This window comes from Galeopterus variegatus, unplaced genomic scaffold (assembly GCF_000696425.1).
Source record: "Galeopterus variegatus unplaced genomic scaffold, G_variegatus-3.0.2 Scaffold5523, whole genome shotgun sequence".
Classification (NCBI taxonomy): domain Eukaryota; kingdom Metazoa; phylum Chordata; class Mammalia; order Dermoptera; family Cynocephalidae; genus Galeopterus; species Galeopterus variegatus.
Window position 1 is genome coordinate 137,592 of NW_007731634.1, and position 16,301 is coordinate 153,892.

At 53.6% G+C, this 16,301-nt stretch overlaps 1 protein-coding gene across 1 annotated transcript; it reads right to left on the reverse strand.

The window, feature by feature from the left end:
* Positions 1–3,168: 3,168 nt before the first annotated feature.
* TBATA (thymus, brain and testes associated) lies at positions 3,169–15,113 on the reverse strand. The gene is made up of 10 exons (XM_008589566.1): positions 15,067–15,113; positions 13,535–13,770; positions 11,324–11,479; positions 10,294–10,377; positions 10,067–10,068; positions 8,939–9,115; positions 6,929–7,010; positions 5,962–6,106; positions 4,250–4,302; positions 3,169–3,254 (listed from the first exon to the last, which is right to left on the reverse strand). The coding sequence occupies exons 1-10, from the start codon at positions 15,111–15,113 to the stop codon at positions 3,169–3,171; spliced, it is 1,068 nt and encodes a 355-aa protein (XP_008587788.1).
* Positions 15,114–16,301: the final 1,188 nt, after the last annotated feature.

Consider the following 16,301-nt stretch of genomic DNA (forward strand, 5'->3'; position numbering starts at 1 on the left):
GGAGTCCAAAAGCCCTGGGTCTGAATCCACTTCTTAGGTTACTTTTGTTCTACACCTCAGGTTTCCCATCTGTAGAATGTGGGCATTACGTCTACTTCTGGGCTGCTGTGAGCATGGCATGAGGTCATGGCCATCCGTATACCACAGCTGGCCCATCCATGTGTTTGCAGTGTGGCAATTTCACATCTGCATATCACAGTTTTTATTTCCACAATCTTTTATGTGTACATGGTTCACTTCAGCCCCCTTATTATCCTTTCTCCGCATAGACCACAGGGCTGCTGAGAAAGATCTGTTCACAGTCTACCCTAGAAATATATGGATGAGAAACCAGGCCCAGAAAGTCTTGTCTTTAAGTACAATGACAGACAGTGCAAAGGCCAGGCAGTGACGTGAACATTTTGCAGGGAGTTGCGAAAGCAAATACATGACAGAGAAAGCTAAGCGAATAAATAAATTTGAAGGATGGGCTAAGCAACTTTGAAGAGAGGCTTACTTTGTGGAATATGAAGATTATGACGATCCACAGTGACAAATATTAATCTCACAGCAATGTATCCTGAAAACTTAAAGGTCAGTTAGAAGGGTTCCCTGAAGGGTCAGGGTTTTCGTGCCAACAACTATGGTTTATTGTGGAAGCAGATATCTTCTAGAATTTTTTCTGTGTGTACTTAAAAAAACTATTCTTTTTTTTTCTTTTTGTCTTTTTTCGTGACCGGCAACGGATCGCAACCCTCAGTGTCGCGCCCGTACCGGACCGGGACTGGCAACGGGATCGCAACCCTCGGTGTTGCTCCCACACCTCGCTCAGCCAGTGAGCGGCCAGTCTGTATGTGGGATCCGAACCCTCGGCAGGAGCGCCACCGCGCTTCCCAAGCGGCGCACTGTAGCAGTGCGCCACCGGGCCGGCCCCAAAAAAACTATTCTTAACACAGGAGGGCTATGGTGTTACAGCCACAACTGCCATGCGGAAATGCCCCTGCTCCACGAACAGACCTTTCGTTCAGCTCAGCCCCTGACAAGGTTGGACAGGCCCAGATGGGGCTGGAGAGTTTGGGAACAGAGGCTAGAGGAGGCTGAACTGCTGTATTGATTTAAAAAAATAAATGTGGGAGAAAATGCTGGCCATGCTACAAAATGGATGAATCTTGAGGATGTTACACTAAATGAAATATGCCAGGTATGAAAGGACAAATACTGTGTGAATCTGCTTATGTGAGATACCTACCATAGTCAAATTCATAGAGACAGAAAGTAGGAAGGTTGTTGCTAGGGTCTGGGATAAAGGAATGAGTTGTTATTGTTTAATAGGTGCTATGGTCTGGATGTTTATATCCCTCCAAATTGAAGCCTAACCCCTAAGGTGATGGTATTAGGAGATGGGGCCTTTGGGAGGCTCTCCTCTCATGAATGGGACTAACACCTTTATAAAAGGGCCTGCCACGTGAGGACACATAAAAGTCACCATCTGTGAGGAACAGGCTCTCCCCAGACTCCAAATCTGCCAGCATCTTCCTCTTGGATTTCCTGGCCTCCAGAATTGTAAGCAAGAAATTTCTATTTATGAATTGCCCAGTCGAAGGTATTTTGTTATAGCAGCCCAAATGGACTAAGACCATGGGTATAGAGTTTCATGTTTGCAAGTAAAGAGCTCTGGAGATGGATGCTGGTGATGATAGCACAACAATGTGAATGTATTTAATGCCACTGAACTGTACACTTAAAAATGGTTAAGATGGTAAATTTTTTGTTATATTTTACCACAATTTTTAAAAAAATGAAAAAAAAATGTGGGCTTTCGGGGGGCAAACTGGTGGCAGGGGTGAGGATAAAGCCAGAGAGATGTCAAGGGGCATATTTGTTACACGTGCTGTCACTGGGGAAACATCCCAGTGGAAGAGTGGCCAAGGCTTTCAAAACGAGGTGGGTTAATGAATGTGAAGCTGTTTGCCAGATTCACAGCAAATCCCCATATAGCCACTGGTCTTGATTGAAGCCTGCTGTACAGAAAAGCTTATGTGCATGGGGTATTTGGAGAAACCCAGGGAATCTGAATCCATATGAATGAATGTGAGGTGAGGCAGTGTTGCAGGATGGAATGGAGCCACAGTCCATGGAACTAAGTCCACTCAATCCATGAACTAAGTCAATAGAATAGGAGCTTAGAGCCACAGGTGACCATGACATTGTCAATCCTCAATGCCTCCTCCCCATCCCAGCTTTCCGGAGAATTTGCAGAAATCTCAAGGAAGACATTGGACTTCCCAGAAGGTCAAGGTCATCTTCTCTAGCTCTTAAAGGATAGAGACAACCCAACTGCCATCTGGATCACATTTATGTAATGCCCCTTTCCTCCTTGATTTTACCAACCACTATTGTGCTCCCCTTATGCTTTTCAGAAATGGAACCTCAGCTTTTGGAGAGGGCCACTGTCTGTAGGGCAATAGACAGCAGCAGTTAAGAGTAGGGATTCTAGAGTCAGATGTCTCAGGTTTGGATCCTGGCTCTGCCACTTATTAACTGTGTGACTTTGGACAAGTTGTTTCACCTGAGCCTCAGTTTATTCATCTACAAAATGGGGATGATGGTGTTAATATTCTACCTCATAGGTCTTTTGAAACATTCAAATATAGTACCACATATGAAGTGTGTAAAGCAATTCACATAGTGCTCATCGATAGCTATTACCTAGGTCGCTGCCTCAGTGGCTGGCACATGGTAGAAACTCAATAATTGGTAACAAAGATCATTCCAAGGAGGCCTGTGGGGTTCCTGACCTCTGCTCTATTCTACCCAGGGCCCTGTGTGTCTTGGCTCCAGGAGAGGCAGAGCCCCTTTCTCAGGTGGCCCCAACAAGCATCTGCCCTTCAGTTCTCTAGAACATTCAAGAACCACATAAGCCCCGTTTGGGCGGTAGCACTTGGGCCTTCTCCATGGGAGTGGGGATGGTTCTGTGCAGCCCATCTCCTCTTCTGGAATAGATGTCCCCAAGCACAGATCTGCTCCTGCTAGGAGAGTAGAATAGTCCTCTCAAAGGAAAGACAGGATTTTATTTAGTAGGCACTTTGCAGTAAGAAATTCGATGCTGCGGTTGAGGTGGCAGGGGCAGAAACACCTCCACACTCAGGGGCTGCTCCTGAGCAAGGCAGGCAGAGTCGCCAGGGCTCCTCAGCTCTCTGCCTTTGGCTTTGACATTTTCTCCCCCATGTCCTGGCTTGGATGCATCCGGAGGACTTGGGCTTTTCCGATGTACTCTGGGGCAACGGGAGAGAGCAATCAGGAGAGGACAAGGAAGGGCCAGGCCTTACCTGAGAGCTGCCCAGGAGCCCAGGCAGAGCCCTTCTCCTAGAAAGGCCCCAGGTGGGCATGTGAGTGCCAAGTGGGAGGCCTGAGTCAAACCCAGCTTTTGCTCTCAGCTCTGCTGGTGATCTGGGGCCAGCGAATGCCCTTCTCTGAGCCTTGCCACCACCCTCTCTTTTCAACATCCAGCTCAGAAATGTCAATCAACTGCCTACTCTGTGCCAGACGCTGTACCAGGCACCAGGACCCCTTACAGTATTTCTTCTCCTCTCACCACCACCCAGCCCCCGCATCCCCCCCACACTCTGGTCTAAGGTGCCAGGATGACTGCAGCAGCCTCCTTCCTGGTCTCCCTCATCCCTTCTTGACCCCACAGTCTGTGCTCCACAGAGGCTGGAGGGGTCACGCACGCCCTGCGGAAGATCACACACCTGGCCTTTCCTGCAGGCGGCTCTGCCACCTGTCTCATCTGCCACTGCTACCCTGACCTTAAGGTCCAGGCCACCCTGGCCTGCTTGGTCATCCGCCAGGCAGGTGCATGCTCCACTTGCAGGCTCCTCCTAGGCCTGCGTAGGGCCGGATCCTTCCTGTTGTTGAGTGCGAGGAGCCCCTCCCCACCCCGCTAATCCTTCCACCACCTACCACATCACCCAGCTTTATGTTCCTGGCAGCACCCACCAGCTCAGGGGGATTTGTTGTCTGTACTCCTCCTCAGTGGGATGTAAGCTCCATGATGGCAGGCACTTGTCTGAATTCTTCCCCAATGATCCCCAGAGCCCAGCACGTAGTAGGTGCTCAATAAATATTTGTTGAGTAAATGAATGATTAGGTGAAACGAGCAGCTTCCTTGGGCAGGGACCCATCTCCAGATTGTCTTGAATCCTCTGAGGAATCCAGCCAGAGCGGGCCTCAGTGAGACCCCAAAATGACCTATCACATGAAATCTTACCTGGTTTTTCGCTTTGTGGCAGAGGTGGTGTTTTTGTCTTCTTCGGGGATTGACTGTAACCAAATACAGAGAGGCTGAGAAGGTCAAACTGGAAACCCATGGCCACGGATGGTGGAGTGGGTGGGGAGAGGAGGCAGAGGGTGCAGGTGCAGTAAGCTGTCCACCCCAGGGCAAGAGTCACCCCTCCTGGAGAGCCAGAAAGCATCTGTCCACACTGGCACCCAGGTGGCCTTCCTGCATTACCCGAAGCAGGACCTGGATGACTGTGACTCCTGGTGCAGCTGCTGAGAGCCATAGCCCTCCTGTCTCTGGAGCTGTCAGGGATGACCACTGCACCAGCCCTCCCCCAGCCCCTGCTCACCCTCCTGGTGTTCTTGCAGACAGGAAGCCTCTTGTTTGGATGGTGAGGACAAGCACTCCTGCATCCCAAACGACTCACAGGCATGAATGATCCTGTTCTGTCTTGTAGATGCCCACACCCTCTTACACACCCAATGTCATTTTCCCTCCTCACAACTCCAGGAGGGGGCATTTGAGAGATAGTGCAACTGAAGCTCACAGACGGGAAGTGGCTTGCCCAAGGTCACAGTGAAGCCTGCCTTCCTCACTATGCCCTTCTTTTACTGGAAAATCAAGTCCAGGGCCAGAGCAAGAACCCATGCCTTCCACAAACCTTAGCATTCTCCCCCAACCCCTGCCTCTTCTCACCAAGCCCACTACGCTCCAACCACCCCAAACTTGACATTCCCTAAAATGTGCACCTTCCTGATTCTTTGCCCTTACCCCAGCTGGTCCCACTTCCTGGGATGACCTTCTCCCACCCTCTCATTTGCTCATTCAAATCTTGTCCGTCTTAGCAGTGTTCCCCAAGCTCTGTCAGAAATACTCAGGCGATTGCTGAAAATACACATCCTCAGTTCCATCTTGACCTGCTGAGCTAGAATCTCTAGGGATCTGCATTTTTGTTAAGCTCCCCATGTGATTCTGAGCAGTGCTTGGCTTGGGAGTCAGACAGGATTGAGTCTGTATCCCAGCAATTCCACTGACTAGCTAGGTGAATTTGGGCATTCAGTTGTTCCTGAGCCTCAGTTTTCTCATCTGTAAAATGGGGATAGTACTCAGGGGGTTGTTGAATGGACTAGAAACATGTAAGCCACCCAGCAGTGTCAGGCAAACATAGTGGGCACTCAATATGTTGGCTATCAGCTGTCAGTCAGTCTCCACTCACCTGCTTTATGAGGCCTTCCCCAGTTTGAAATGAACCTTTCTCCTTCAGCCGTCAGGGCACTCAGTACCAGTATAAGGGTACTTACTTTAGCCTGCCTTGTGCTAGCATTCCTTCTCCACCTGTGTCTTCCCATAGATCTAGAGCTGCTGGAGAGCTACATGTGGTCTATCTTGTCACAGCTGACCCCAGTGAACCCCTTGCGCCCCTCCCCCTACTCCCATTTCTCCCCCACAGCTGGCAGCCAGAGTCTGGTCTGGCAGCATGAGTCTTCAAGCAGCCTGGGTAGAAGTGGAGGGTCCTGGCGGAAGGGGGTGGCAGGGAGGTAGGGGGTAGGTCTCCCTGCAGGACAGGCTCAGTCAGCCCAGGTTCTGACAGCACCAGGCTTCTTCCTCTGGGCCCCACTGGCCTCACCTGGGAGGACAGATGGCTGAAAGTGGGGGAGCGGTTCTGGGAACAGAAGGCAGGTGAAGGGTGCAGAGCCTACCTGTAGGGAGGCTGTTGCTTCTCTTGTGGTGGATCTTGCACTTCTTGGAGCTGGGTCAAGAGTTTTTCTGCTGGAATGGAGGCTAGGGGCTGGGGAAGGAGCTGAGCCACAGCTGTCTGCAGGAGACCCAGAGCAAGGTCTTTTTCTGAAAGCACAACCGGAGTGGAGGCCTCAGCCCCCAGCCCCCTTCCTGTCCCTGGATGGGACTTCCTGCAGGAATCAGGGCCTCCAGCTCTCTCCCAACCCTGGTTAAGGGCAGCTTTCTTTAACCATGCCACACTTTGCCAACAGGTCCCCATGGGGAAGGTCCCACGTCTCTCTTGGCCCAGCCCTTCCACACTCCTCTCCTGCCACACAAGCACGTCTGCACCTTGTTCTTGGCCCTGTCTGACCCTCCTACCCACCACACCCCCGGCCCTCTCTGGGAAGTCTGCTGGGGACCAGTCCCCCCCTGTCCTCCTCCTCTCCTTCCTCTTTCACTCTCTAGTCCAGGAAGCCTTCTCAGTTAGCTTCCTGCCTCTCATTGCTCTCCACTCTCCACCCACTGTCCAATGTGCATGTGCATGTACATGCATGTGTTCATGTGCACCTTATGTGTGTGTTCTTATGTGAGTGTATTTGCACCCGTGTGTGTGTTTCCTGCAGTGGTGTGTGAGGGGTTATGTCTGCCAAACACAGTCCTTGGACTTCTTCCTCCCAGGTGCCTAGGTTGGGGGTCAGCATGATGGAGGGGTCCCCTCCAAGGAGTGAAGCCACGGAAATCCTGCTGAGGAATGGGGGAAGAGGAAGCAGTGACATTGTGCAGCTGGAAAGGGTAGGTTTGGGGCTCCAAAAAGGAGGAGAGTCCCCGGCCAAAGACCCTAGGGTGGGAGCCAAATGACATCTGAGTCCTGTAGAACCAGAGAACAAGGGCAGGACCTTGGCAACCTCCACTCAGAGAGAGGGGGCCTCGGGGCTGTGTCCTCACCCTTGGGGGGAGCGTAGAGCAGCCAGAACTGGATTGCGTTCAGTGAGTCTGTTTGCAGGATCTGGCAGAGGAGCTCCAGGATCTGTGGGCAAGAGAACGGGCCTGGGTCAATGTGACCAGATGGCATGTTGCAGCCAGGAATGCAGGCAGATGTGGGTTCAGAGGGTACCAAGGGGCCCCTCCCCTTGAAGTGGGCTGCCAGGGCCACATGTTTGGCTAAACTGGTCCCCATGATGGTCCCTGCCAAGCCGCTGCATGGGACTTTGCACTTTACAGAGGGCTTTCTCTCACAAATATCCTGGAGGAAGATTCTTAACCTCCCCACTGGATAGGTGGTGAATCCGAGGGCTTGACAGAGGAGGACACTAGCTGGGACTCTGTGGCAGAACTAAGCCACAGAGATCACATATGTGGATTCTCATCCCTGGACCCTGCTTGGGCTGGTTGTACCCCAGGGTCCCTCACTGGGAAGGCAAAGTGAGGCCCGTCAGCCCCCCTGGAGACCCACCGAGTCCCACACGCCTGGGTCCTTGGTGTGAGGATTTCAGGGACCCCACAGGACTCCCCACCCTGAAGCTCCCAGAGTCTGGAGATGTTAGCAAAGAGGTGAGGAAATCCCAGTGGGCAGCCTGAGGGTCAGGGCAGGGATGGTTTTGCAAACTGGGGCTCCTTCCCATAGAGCAGCGTGTACACTCGGCTCCTTGCTCTTTTCTTAGCCTTTGACATCTTTGCTACTTCAGGCCTCGTTTTTCCCTGTGTCCTCCAGTCAAGTAGCACCAGGAAAATATCCAGCTCTTTGTCAGATGGGCTATGGGGGCTCCCCAGGCCAGGTTGCCGACGGAAGCTGTGGTTATAGCGGGCTGGAGTTGGGGCCCGAGGTGGAAGGTGGAGCCCCTGGAGTCCTAGGAAAATGGGGTCCCCTCAGCACCTTCTGGTCAGTCTTTCCAGGACCTGGAGGGCCTGTCAGTCCCCAGCAGGTCTACCTTATCCTTAGCAGAGTGGGAACTGGGCCAGCCCTCTCCCCAGGCTATGCCTTGTTCTTCCTCCCTATGCCTGCTTGCATCCCCACCCTCACCCCCCAGGTACCCACCCGCTATGGTGACCCACCCTGATCTGCCCCTGGGCCCTTCTCCATTCTGCACATCCAACTTACCTGCCCTGTTCCCCCTCCCCACAGGACCTGAGAACCTAATTCCAGGCAAGGTGAGACCGCCCTATGGTGGAGAAAGTACTGTGTTCTAGTCCCAGCTATGCTGATCCTTCTCTGGGGGACCTGGGCTGTGGAATACCACCTGGCGGGGCCTCAGCCTCCCCATCTGCAGAATGGGGGTCCTGGGCCCTGTCTGCTCTATCCACTTTACTAGACTGTTACAAGGCTCCAAAGGGACTGCATGTTTGAAAGCACTGGTCACCATGAAGTTGGTGAGAGGCTGGCTCTATGTCTGACTTTTCTTGGAGAACAGGTGTGCATTTTAACAGGGACCTCCAACCTTAACCCACCGGAACGAGGCATGCACTCATCTCAAGCCTCAGTGCGGAAACTTGAACACAGAGGAGGTGGGATCTGTGCTTTGCTGAAGCCCAGGCCAAACCCCTGTCAGAGTGAGGGAGACCAGGCTGGGCCTAGCCTTGCAGGCTATGGGGTGTGGTTCAAGAGCACACTAGGCAGGACACTGCAGCTCCCTTCATTAATGCACCAAATGCCACCACTGGAACAGACCTTTGAGGCAGTGTTCGGCCCCCTGTTTGGAACGACCATGGGACTAAGGCCCAGAGAGGGGGAAGGACCTACAGGGAAGGGAAAGGCTCACACAGAAACTGAGAGGCAGAAGGGGACTGGAGTGAAGCTGCCAACTCCAAGCTGAGGTTTTCCAGGCTCAAGGGCTTACACGACGATGGTATCCTTAGGACAGACAATGCCTTAGAGCAGTTTGTAAGACTCCTAGTTGGGGAGCTGGGAGCCTGGGAACAGGCACCACTGCAGCCTCTGCCCTTGGACCAGGGCCTCACCAGCAGCTCCTGATCCTGCAGGAGGAAGGTGTGGAGTCCTCTATCTCTGCCCGAAGAGCGGTTCTGCTGGCCCTGTCGGGAGCTGCGACGACCAACAGCTTGGGCGGAAGCGGGGATGAGCCTACCAGTCTCAGCCGAGTACTTCGCCCCCTGCTCCCGTGGAGGCTCCTCCTTCTGCTGGGACAAAAGTGGCCAGAGACTCCAAGCAGCGAGAGGGGAGGGAGAAGGCTGGGCTGCACCTCCAGGGTGCTCCCCCAAGTCCCAGCGTCATCCAGACCACCCCAACCTGTCTTAGACCCCAGCGGTGAGCCCTTTTACTGCAGACGGCTTAAATTAGCAAAAGCTCTTCCTCCTGGAGCTCAGCAGAGAGGGTTGAACACTGGACATGTCCCGGTGGTCCTTGTTCTTCCTCCCTGCTGCCCTTGCCCCCACCCATCAGAAATTTGAAAAGAGCATCTGGTGCCAAGACCCCACCTCCTACCCTAATTCCTAGCTCAGCTGCCCCCAGGTCTGTCCCCCACAGCTTGGCATCCTTTCTTTGCTGGAAACCAGGCCTCTGGGCATAAGGCCAGGAGCCTCCTGCCCTGACAGTTCCAGTTAGGACTAGTACTTTCCTTCACCCCATTTTAAAGATAAGAAAACTGAGACTCAGACAGCTTTGCTGAGTTGCCCTGAGTGCCACAGTGAGTTAGCCGCAAGCAGGAACGAGAAGCCAGGCCTCTGCCTCTTCATTCTGGTTGCCCAAGACAAGGGCCAGGCCTGTCCTAAGACCAAGTCTAACCACCTGCAAGCTGCCTCGCAGTTGTCTTGCTGTTTTATCACCAAATAGCACCCATGAGGTCCCGCCATCCTGTTTGTAACCTTCAGTGATTCTCTGCTCCTTGTGAGATTAGACACTAAACCGAGTGGGGACGTTAAGAAAAAGCTCCTCCTCCCCACATTCAAAGTCAGCGCCCTTCTCACCTTCTGCCTCACTGCCACCCACTTATATCCTGTACTTGGGCCCCTGGTCTCTAAAGGTCTCCTGCATTTGCCAGCATCTGAGCTTCTGTGCTAGGTGCCTGTGCTCTGAGTGCCTCCCCCGTCCACTTGTGAACATCCCCCTATATTGAAGGCCCCCAGTGCCACCTCTCCCATGAACCCTTCTTGGATTTCTCCACGTCGGTTTGTTCTCTCCTCCCTTGGGCCCTCGGTGTGACCCTCGTCCCTTATGTTTGTATTCATCGGCCCCTCCTTCTCAGTGCCAACAGCAGAGCTTCGAAGGCCTCCGGTCAGGTTGGACCGTCTTGGGAGGTTTCGTTACCAGGGCACGGATCCGTCTCATCTCTTCGCAGACCAGCTCCTCTGCTCAGTACCCACCTCCTTGTTCCTCAGCTCGTTTTCCTTGGTGAAGATGGCCACCCGCGAAGTCAGCTCCTCCAACTCCCTCTTCCAGGCCTCTGGAGGAGGGGACAAGACCCTGCCAACTGATACCTGGGGCTCTCCTCTCCTCCCCTCCCTGTGGCACCTGGTGCGGGGAGGGCAGGGAGGGTTCTAGGCAGAGTCTCCTCTCCTTGCCAGCCTTCCTGCCCCACATCTTAAAGGGAAAGGGAGAGGGGGTGCCCTGGAGAGAGAAAGATTAGGAATCACACCACGGGTGGGGTGTGTGTGTGGCCACTTCACTTCTGGAGGGGACTGATGCTGATGTCCTAGCCTGAGGCATTACTGGGACATGCTGAAGAACATTTGGCCACCTGTGCCAAGATGTGTGTGGTTTAATCTAGCTGTGCCTCTGTTTAGGTACCTGAAGCCAGGACTGAGATTCAGGAGACCTGGCTGTGCCAGCTGTTTAAATATTGAACTATTCCCCAGAGAGGTTGGTAAAGAGCCCTGCAGGCAGCATGCTAAACCTTTCTGCTCTGCACTGGCTGCCCCGGCCCCTTCCCCAGCATCTCCCCTGTCCCCAGCAACCTGACTTTCCCACACCCCAGTAATGGAAAGGGCAAGGCTTGGCCTCCAGAATGCTGCTCCAGCACTATGACTGATGGCTCTGATTGGCCGTGCCTGAGCATACAGCTTTCGAATATTTCAAATATCATTTCTGTCTATGGCTGTAAGTCACATGACTGCTGCCAAAATCTGCTCGTCCTCTACTTGTACCCCTTTAGCACCTCAGATCCTAGCAGGGGCACATTTCTGAGGGCTAGGAGCTGGGGCAGGGGTGGGGGGTAGGGAGTCATGTAGAGATGAGGCTGTCTGAGGAAATGAGGAAAACCGTGGGGTCCCCCAGTGGGCCCACCGACTGAACAGCAATGGTCCTTTCTTGCTCAAGCGCCCACCCAAGTGGGGCAGCCCTCGGGGAGAGGTGTGAGCCCCGAGTAGAGGGGGTTTGGCCCAAGTACCCACCAGAAGAAAGCCAGGGATTCCGATTGGACTGTGGGTCCCCAATGGGGACAGAGATCGTGGGCATCCCCATCAGACAGCGGGATATGGGTGTGGATTGAGGCAAGGGAGCCAGAGAGAACTCGTCCCTGACGACACAGACGGGCTTCCCAGTAACATCTGTGAAGGGTTAGAGGCTGTGGGGAGGGAGGTCTGGGGGAACCCCAAGAGCCCCAGGAGGCCAGAGAGAGGCTGTGGGCAGGAAGACTGTGGCTCCACTTCTTCCACTAACCACAAGCCCATAGGTCGTCAGAGTAGGGGGTGTGGGGGTGGGGAGAGGCACCCGGGACCACCTAGACCGGCAACCACCTTACCCACAGGGGCACTTAGAAGGGACAGGGGAGGCGACCTGCTCAGGGTCATGCAATGAGTTGCACAGAGGTGAGACAAGAACCCACGCTTCCTGAGGCCCTAGTCCTGAGGTCCTTCTGGTTTCCTATGACAGGGTAACAAATCATAGGTGTAAACGCACAGGGGTAGGCAGTTTAAAGATGAGGACATTGGGGCGGAGGCATTAAGTCACAGCCTGTCACAAGCCTGGGCTCAAATCACAGGGAGAGAGATTGAAAGAGAGCCTTTGGAGGAAACTTCCGCCATCCGTCAGCTTGTGCCAGGCTGCAGCCTGGAGGCGGTGGGCCCAGCTTACAGGGAGGACCTTCCGGCCTAAAGTCCGGGTGATTATTTCACTGTAATTGATAGTTCGCCTTTGAGGACCAGCCCGGTCAGGACTCAGCGCAGTGGCTCTCTCCTTCCCGAAACACTTTCCTTTTGGTCCCAGGACTCCTCACCCTGCTGGGTCCTCCTAGCCCACTGGGCTGTCCTCATTTCCGCTGCTTTCTTATAACATTCTCAGCTTCCTATTCTCAGGGTCCCAGAGCCCTGTCCTCAGGTTCTTCTCTGCTGTATCTACAGGGACTCCTGGGTGATCCCATCCAGGGGCTCCGCTTAGAGCAGCCCCTCTGCTTGAGCGGCTCTCAGCCCTGGCATCTGCGTCTCTCCCCTGCACCCCATACCTCTGCCCCACGGTCCAGAAGGCACCTCACGCTGCACATCTCTCACGTCCAAGACCAACCCCTGGCTCCTCCCTACCCTCCGCTGGCCCTCGCACAGGCTTCTTCGCCTCAGTCAATGCACTCGTTTCCTGGTTGCTCAGGCCAAGAACCTTGGAGCCAGCCTTAACCCCTGTCTTCCCCTTGCACCCCACTTTTAATCGATCATCAGATCCCATCGGTTTTACCTTCTGTGTATCTCTAGAATGAGGCCACTGATTGTTCACTGCTACCTGCCTAGTCAGACATCATCGGGACAGAGACCAAGGTGACCTTGTTAAAATATCTCATTTCTGTCACTTCTGTGCTCTCAACATTCCAAGGGCTCCATCTGACTCCATGAGGTGGCTTAGCGGGGGCGATGGTGGCCTGCAAGGCCTACCTGACCTGGGCCCCAGGGCCTCTCCTGTCTTCTCTTTACTCTTCTCCCTCCACGCCAGCATCAGCATCGGCAATGGCTGTTCCCCCGACAGAGCCAGGGCCGATTGGGCTGCCTGGGACTTTCTTCCCCTGATATGTGCACAATGCCCACACTCTTCCTGTGGCACTTTGCTCAGATGTCATGTTGAGGGTCAGGTCTTCCATGACCACCTTTTAAAAATAGCCATCCCCCCTCTGGAGCCTGGGCACTTGACACCATGTCTACTTCCTTCCTTCTCCACTAGAGGTCAGCTCCGGGAGCGCAGCCACTACATTTTTAAGTTTACTTTAGTCTAAGTTCACTGTCATATCCCCAAGGCCTACAAAAGTGCCTGAGCCATAGTTCACACTTAGTCGGTGTTGACGGATGGGTGGCTGAGTCAGAGAGCAGAGCACAGCCCCGGGGCCGAGTTTCCATCCCTTTCTTTGATTTGCGTCATGGGGGATCTGGCAGTGAGGGCGATCCGAGAGGGACCTGAGGTCTGCCCTTCGAGCCTGTGCTTCTCTTCTCCTGTCCCCCAAGTTGAGTCCTGGCTTGGCCACTTGGCAGCCCTAGAACCCTGGCCAGGCCCCCGTGTGCTCCAGGTCTCTGGAAACGGGGGCTGGAGTCAATACTTCCTTTCCAGTTCTCAAGACCGATTAGTGATACTCCCTCTGCATACCCCCCAGACCCCCACCAGCTGGGCCCTGGCCAGCCTGGCCCTACCTTGGATGTGGGTCACACGCTGGGGGTGGGGGTGGTGCCGGGAGAAGAAGGAGTGGTGGCTGAGACGGCCAAAGCGGCAGGCACTGGAGATTTGCGGCTTGGGGGTTCTCAATGCCTCTGGGATCAGCTCGAAATCCATGATGCCTGGGATCACCGGTTCTTTCTGTGGCCTGCTGTCTCTGTGGCTCCTTGGCCTGGGCCCTGACTTCTTCTCAGGTTTCAGCTTGGCCTTTGGACTGGAGGAGAGGGTTTGAGGAGAGGGTTTAAGGAGAGGCTAATGGAGCCTTCGACGGCAGCAGTGCCCCCACCGAGCTCAGAGCTCAGTGCTTATTGTAGACTACGTTCCTGAGATCCTCTGACATGTGGTATCCTAGAGTTCACACCATCCCATGGCACCCAAAGCTGGGCCTCCCCCAGGGTGCAATCCAGTCCCAATGAGCCTCTGTCTTCCTGACATGCCTTAGCCTGGAGCTGGGATCCATTTGAAAGAACTTGGAATCTCCCAAGACCCCACTTTTCTCCCAGAGACCATCTCTAAAACCAGAAAGAGAAGCCACAGACTCACCTACTCATGTGAACACCTGGGGTGGAGCAAAGGCACCTTATATACACCCCCTAGAGCAGGGGGCTGACAAACCGGGGCAGCCCCGGAAAAGCCAGCTCAGGCTGTCACCCTTCCCCCTATGCCTTCAGGGGCAATCTTGGCCCAGACCCAGCGTCCAGGGGCCGAAGCTGGAGCCAAGGCCAGACCAGGCCAGCAAATCCTTTTCCCATGGGGGTCGCTCCCAGGACTCTCAGGAGGCTCTCGGGGCTGTGACGCTGCAGGGAAGCTTCAAGCTCTTGCTCAGCTTCGCTGGAGACAAGCTGTCTCAGGTTCTGTCCTCCACCCTGCACCCCTCCCCTCCTGAAGACACTGTGCCTCTGCCCCTGGAGGCCAAGGTGGACATCAGTCCACAAGGATCCAAGGGAGGGCTGCTCTCTGCCCTGGGCCTGGTGATACCACCTGCCTGATGGCTGTCTGCACTCCCTTCTGTTGGTGGCCCCAGCTGAAGGGAGTCCCTCTGGAGGAGCATAGATGGACTCTGGATATGCTAAGCAAGGTGTGCTGTCCCCGGACCCTCTGAGGACTTGGCTGACTGGGCCCCTGAGTTTCTTGTTCCATTCTTGATTTGCCACTAAGGGATCTGAGACTTAAAGAAATACATGTAAAGCAAACCTCTTCTGAAAGTCGCAGTCAACTGGCTTCCTCCACCCCCAACCTTTCAGTCACCTGAAAACCCTGGAATTCCTGTGCTCTCGCCCTCTGCTCATGCTTCCTCCCCACCCAGGGAGGGGCCCTGCCCATAACCTGTGCTAACTTGAGCCTGAGGACCCAATGGGGGCCTGGCTGACTGGCAGTGGAGGTTGAGGAAAAACTACCTCTCTTGGACCCCCAGTCTGATGAGTGCCCCCAAGGCCACCTTTGTCTTCCACCCTGCCATGCCCCCACACCTCCTCGGTCGGCAGGGTGGGCATTGAGGGCCTTGCCTTACCTCATCAGTGGCTGCTCAGCCAATTGAATCTTCAGCTCCATGGCCATTGTGTGGTTTCTAGTGGAATAAAGACCAGTGCACTTAATACTAGTGATTTTTTTTTTTTTGTCCTTTTTGAGACTGGCCGCACCGCGCTCAGCCAGTGAGCGCTGTGAGCGAACCGGTCATCCCTATATAGGATCCGAACCCGCGGCGGGAGTGCTGCTGCGCTCCCAGCGCCGCACTCTCCCGAGTGCACCACGTGTTGAAAGTGAGTAGCAGGAGCTCTCATAGACTCGTGGTGGGAGTATAAACCTGAACAGACACTTTAGGGGAAAACATTGGCAATATCTAATAAAGTTGAACATTTTCATGCTGTGTCACCCAGCAATTTCTCTCCCAGATGTAAGAGAAACTCTTGCAGTTATATAAAAGGGGGTATTTATCAGAATATTCATACTAACATAGTTCAAAACACCAAAAATGTGGTGACATCCCAAATGTCCAATGGCAGAAGAATGGGTAAATAAGCTGTGGTACATTCAGACAATAGAACACTTTATTGGTATGAAAATAAATGAAACGCAACTACTTACAACACAGGTGAATCTTACAAATATAATTCTAAGTCAAGGAAAGCAAGTTCCAGAAGACTACGTAGCATGAAATCCAGTCTAAAAATAAAAGTTCAAAAGTGAGCAAAATTATTGTAAACATGTTATAAAATGAAAACAGCAATAAAAAGCGGGAAATGTTAAACACAAAATTCAGATAGTGGCTATTTCTTTCTTTCTTTTTTTTTGGTCTTTTTCGTGACCGGTAAGGGGATTGCAACCCTTGGCTTGGTGCTGCCTGCACTGCGCTCAGCCAGTGAGTGCACCGGCCATCCCTATATAGGATCCGAACCTGTGGTGGGAGCGTCGCTGTGCTCACAAGCGCTGCACTCTCCCGAGTGCGCCACGGGGCTGGCCCGATAGTGGCTATTTCTGAGGGTGGGCAGGGAATGGAGATGGGTAGAAGGGCAGGTAGGGAGAGGCCAGTGGTGACATTCCAGCTCTTGGTTTGGTGCATTTACTGGTGTTGATTACATTATTAAATGAATGAATTAAATGAAATGGATGAAAGATGGTACGTATCAAAACCAAGAATTGTGGGGCCGGCCCATGGCTCACTCGGGATAGTGTGGTGCTGATAACACCAAGGCCACGGGTTCGGATCCTGTATAGGGATGGCTGGTTAGCTCAATGGTTGGGCGT

What these genes read in the sequence shown, in the direction of transcription:
- TBATA (XM_008589566.1), bottom strand. Translation starts at nt 15,113, where the DNA reads ATGGCCATGGAGCTGAAGATTCAATTGGCTGAGCAGCCACTGATGAG. An exon ending in GCTCTACGCTCCCCCCAAGG is followed by an intron (nt 6,107 to 6,928) that starts GTGAGGACACAG and finishes TTGTGCTTTCAG; the next exon opens with AAAAAGACCTTGCTCTGGGT. An exon ending in AAGCAACAGCCTCCCTACAG is followed by an intron (nt 4,303 to 5,961) that starts GTAGGCTCTGCA and finishes ATTTGGTTACAG; the next exon opens with TCAATCCCCGAAGAAGACAA.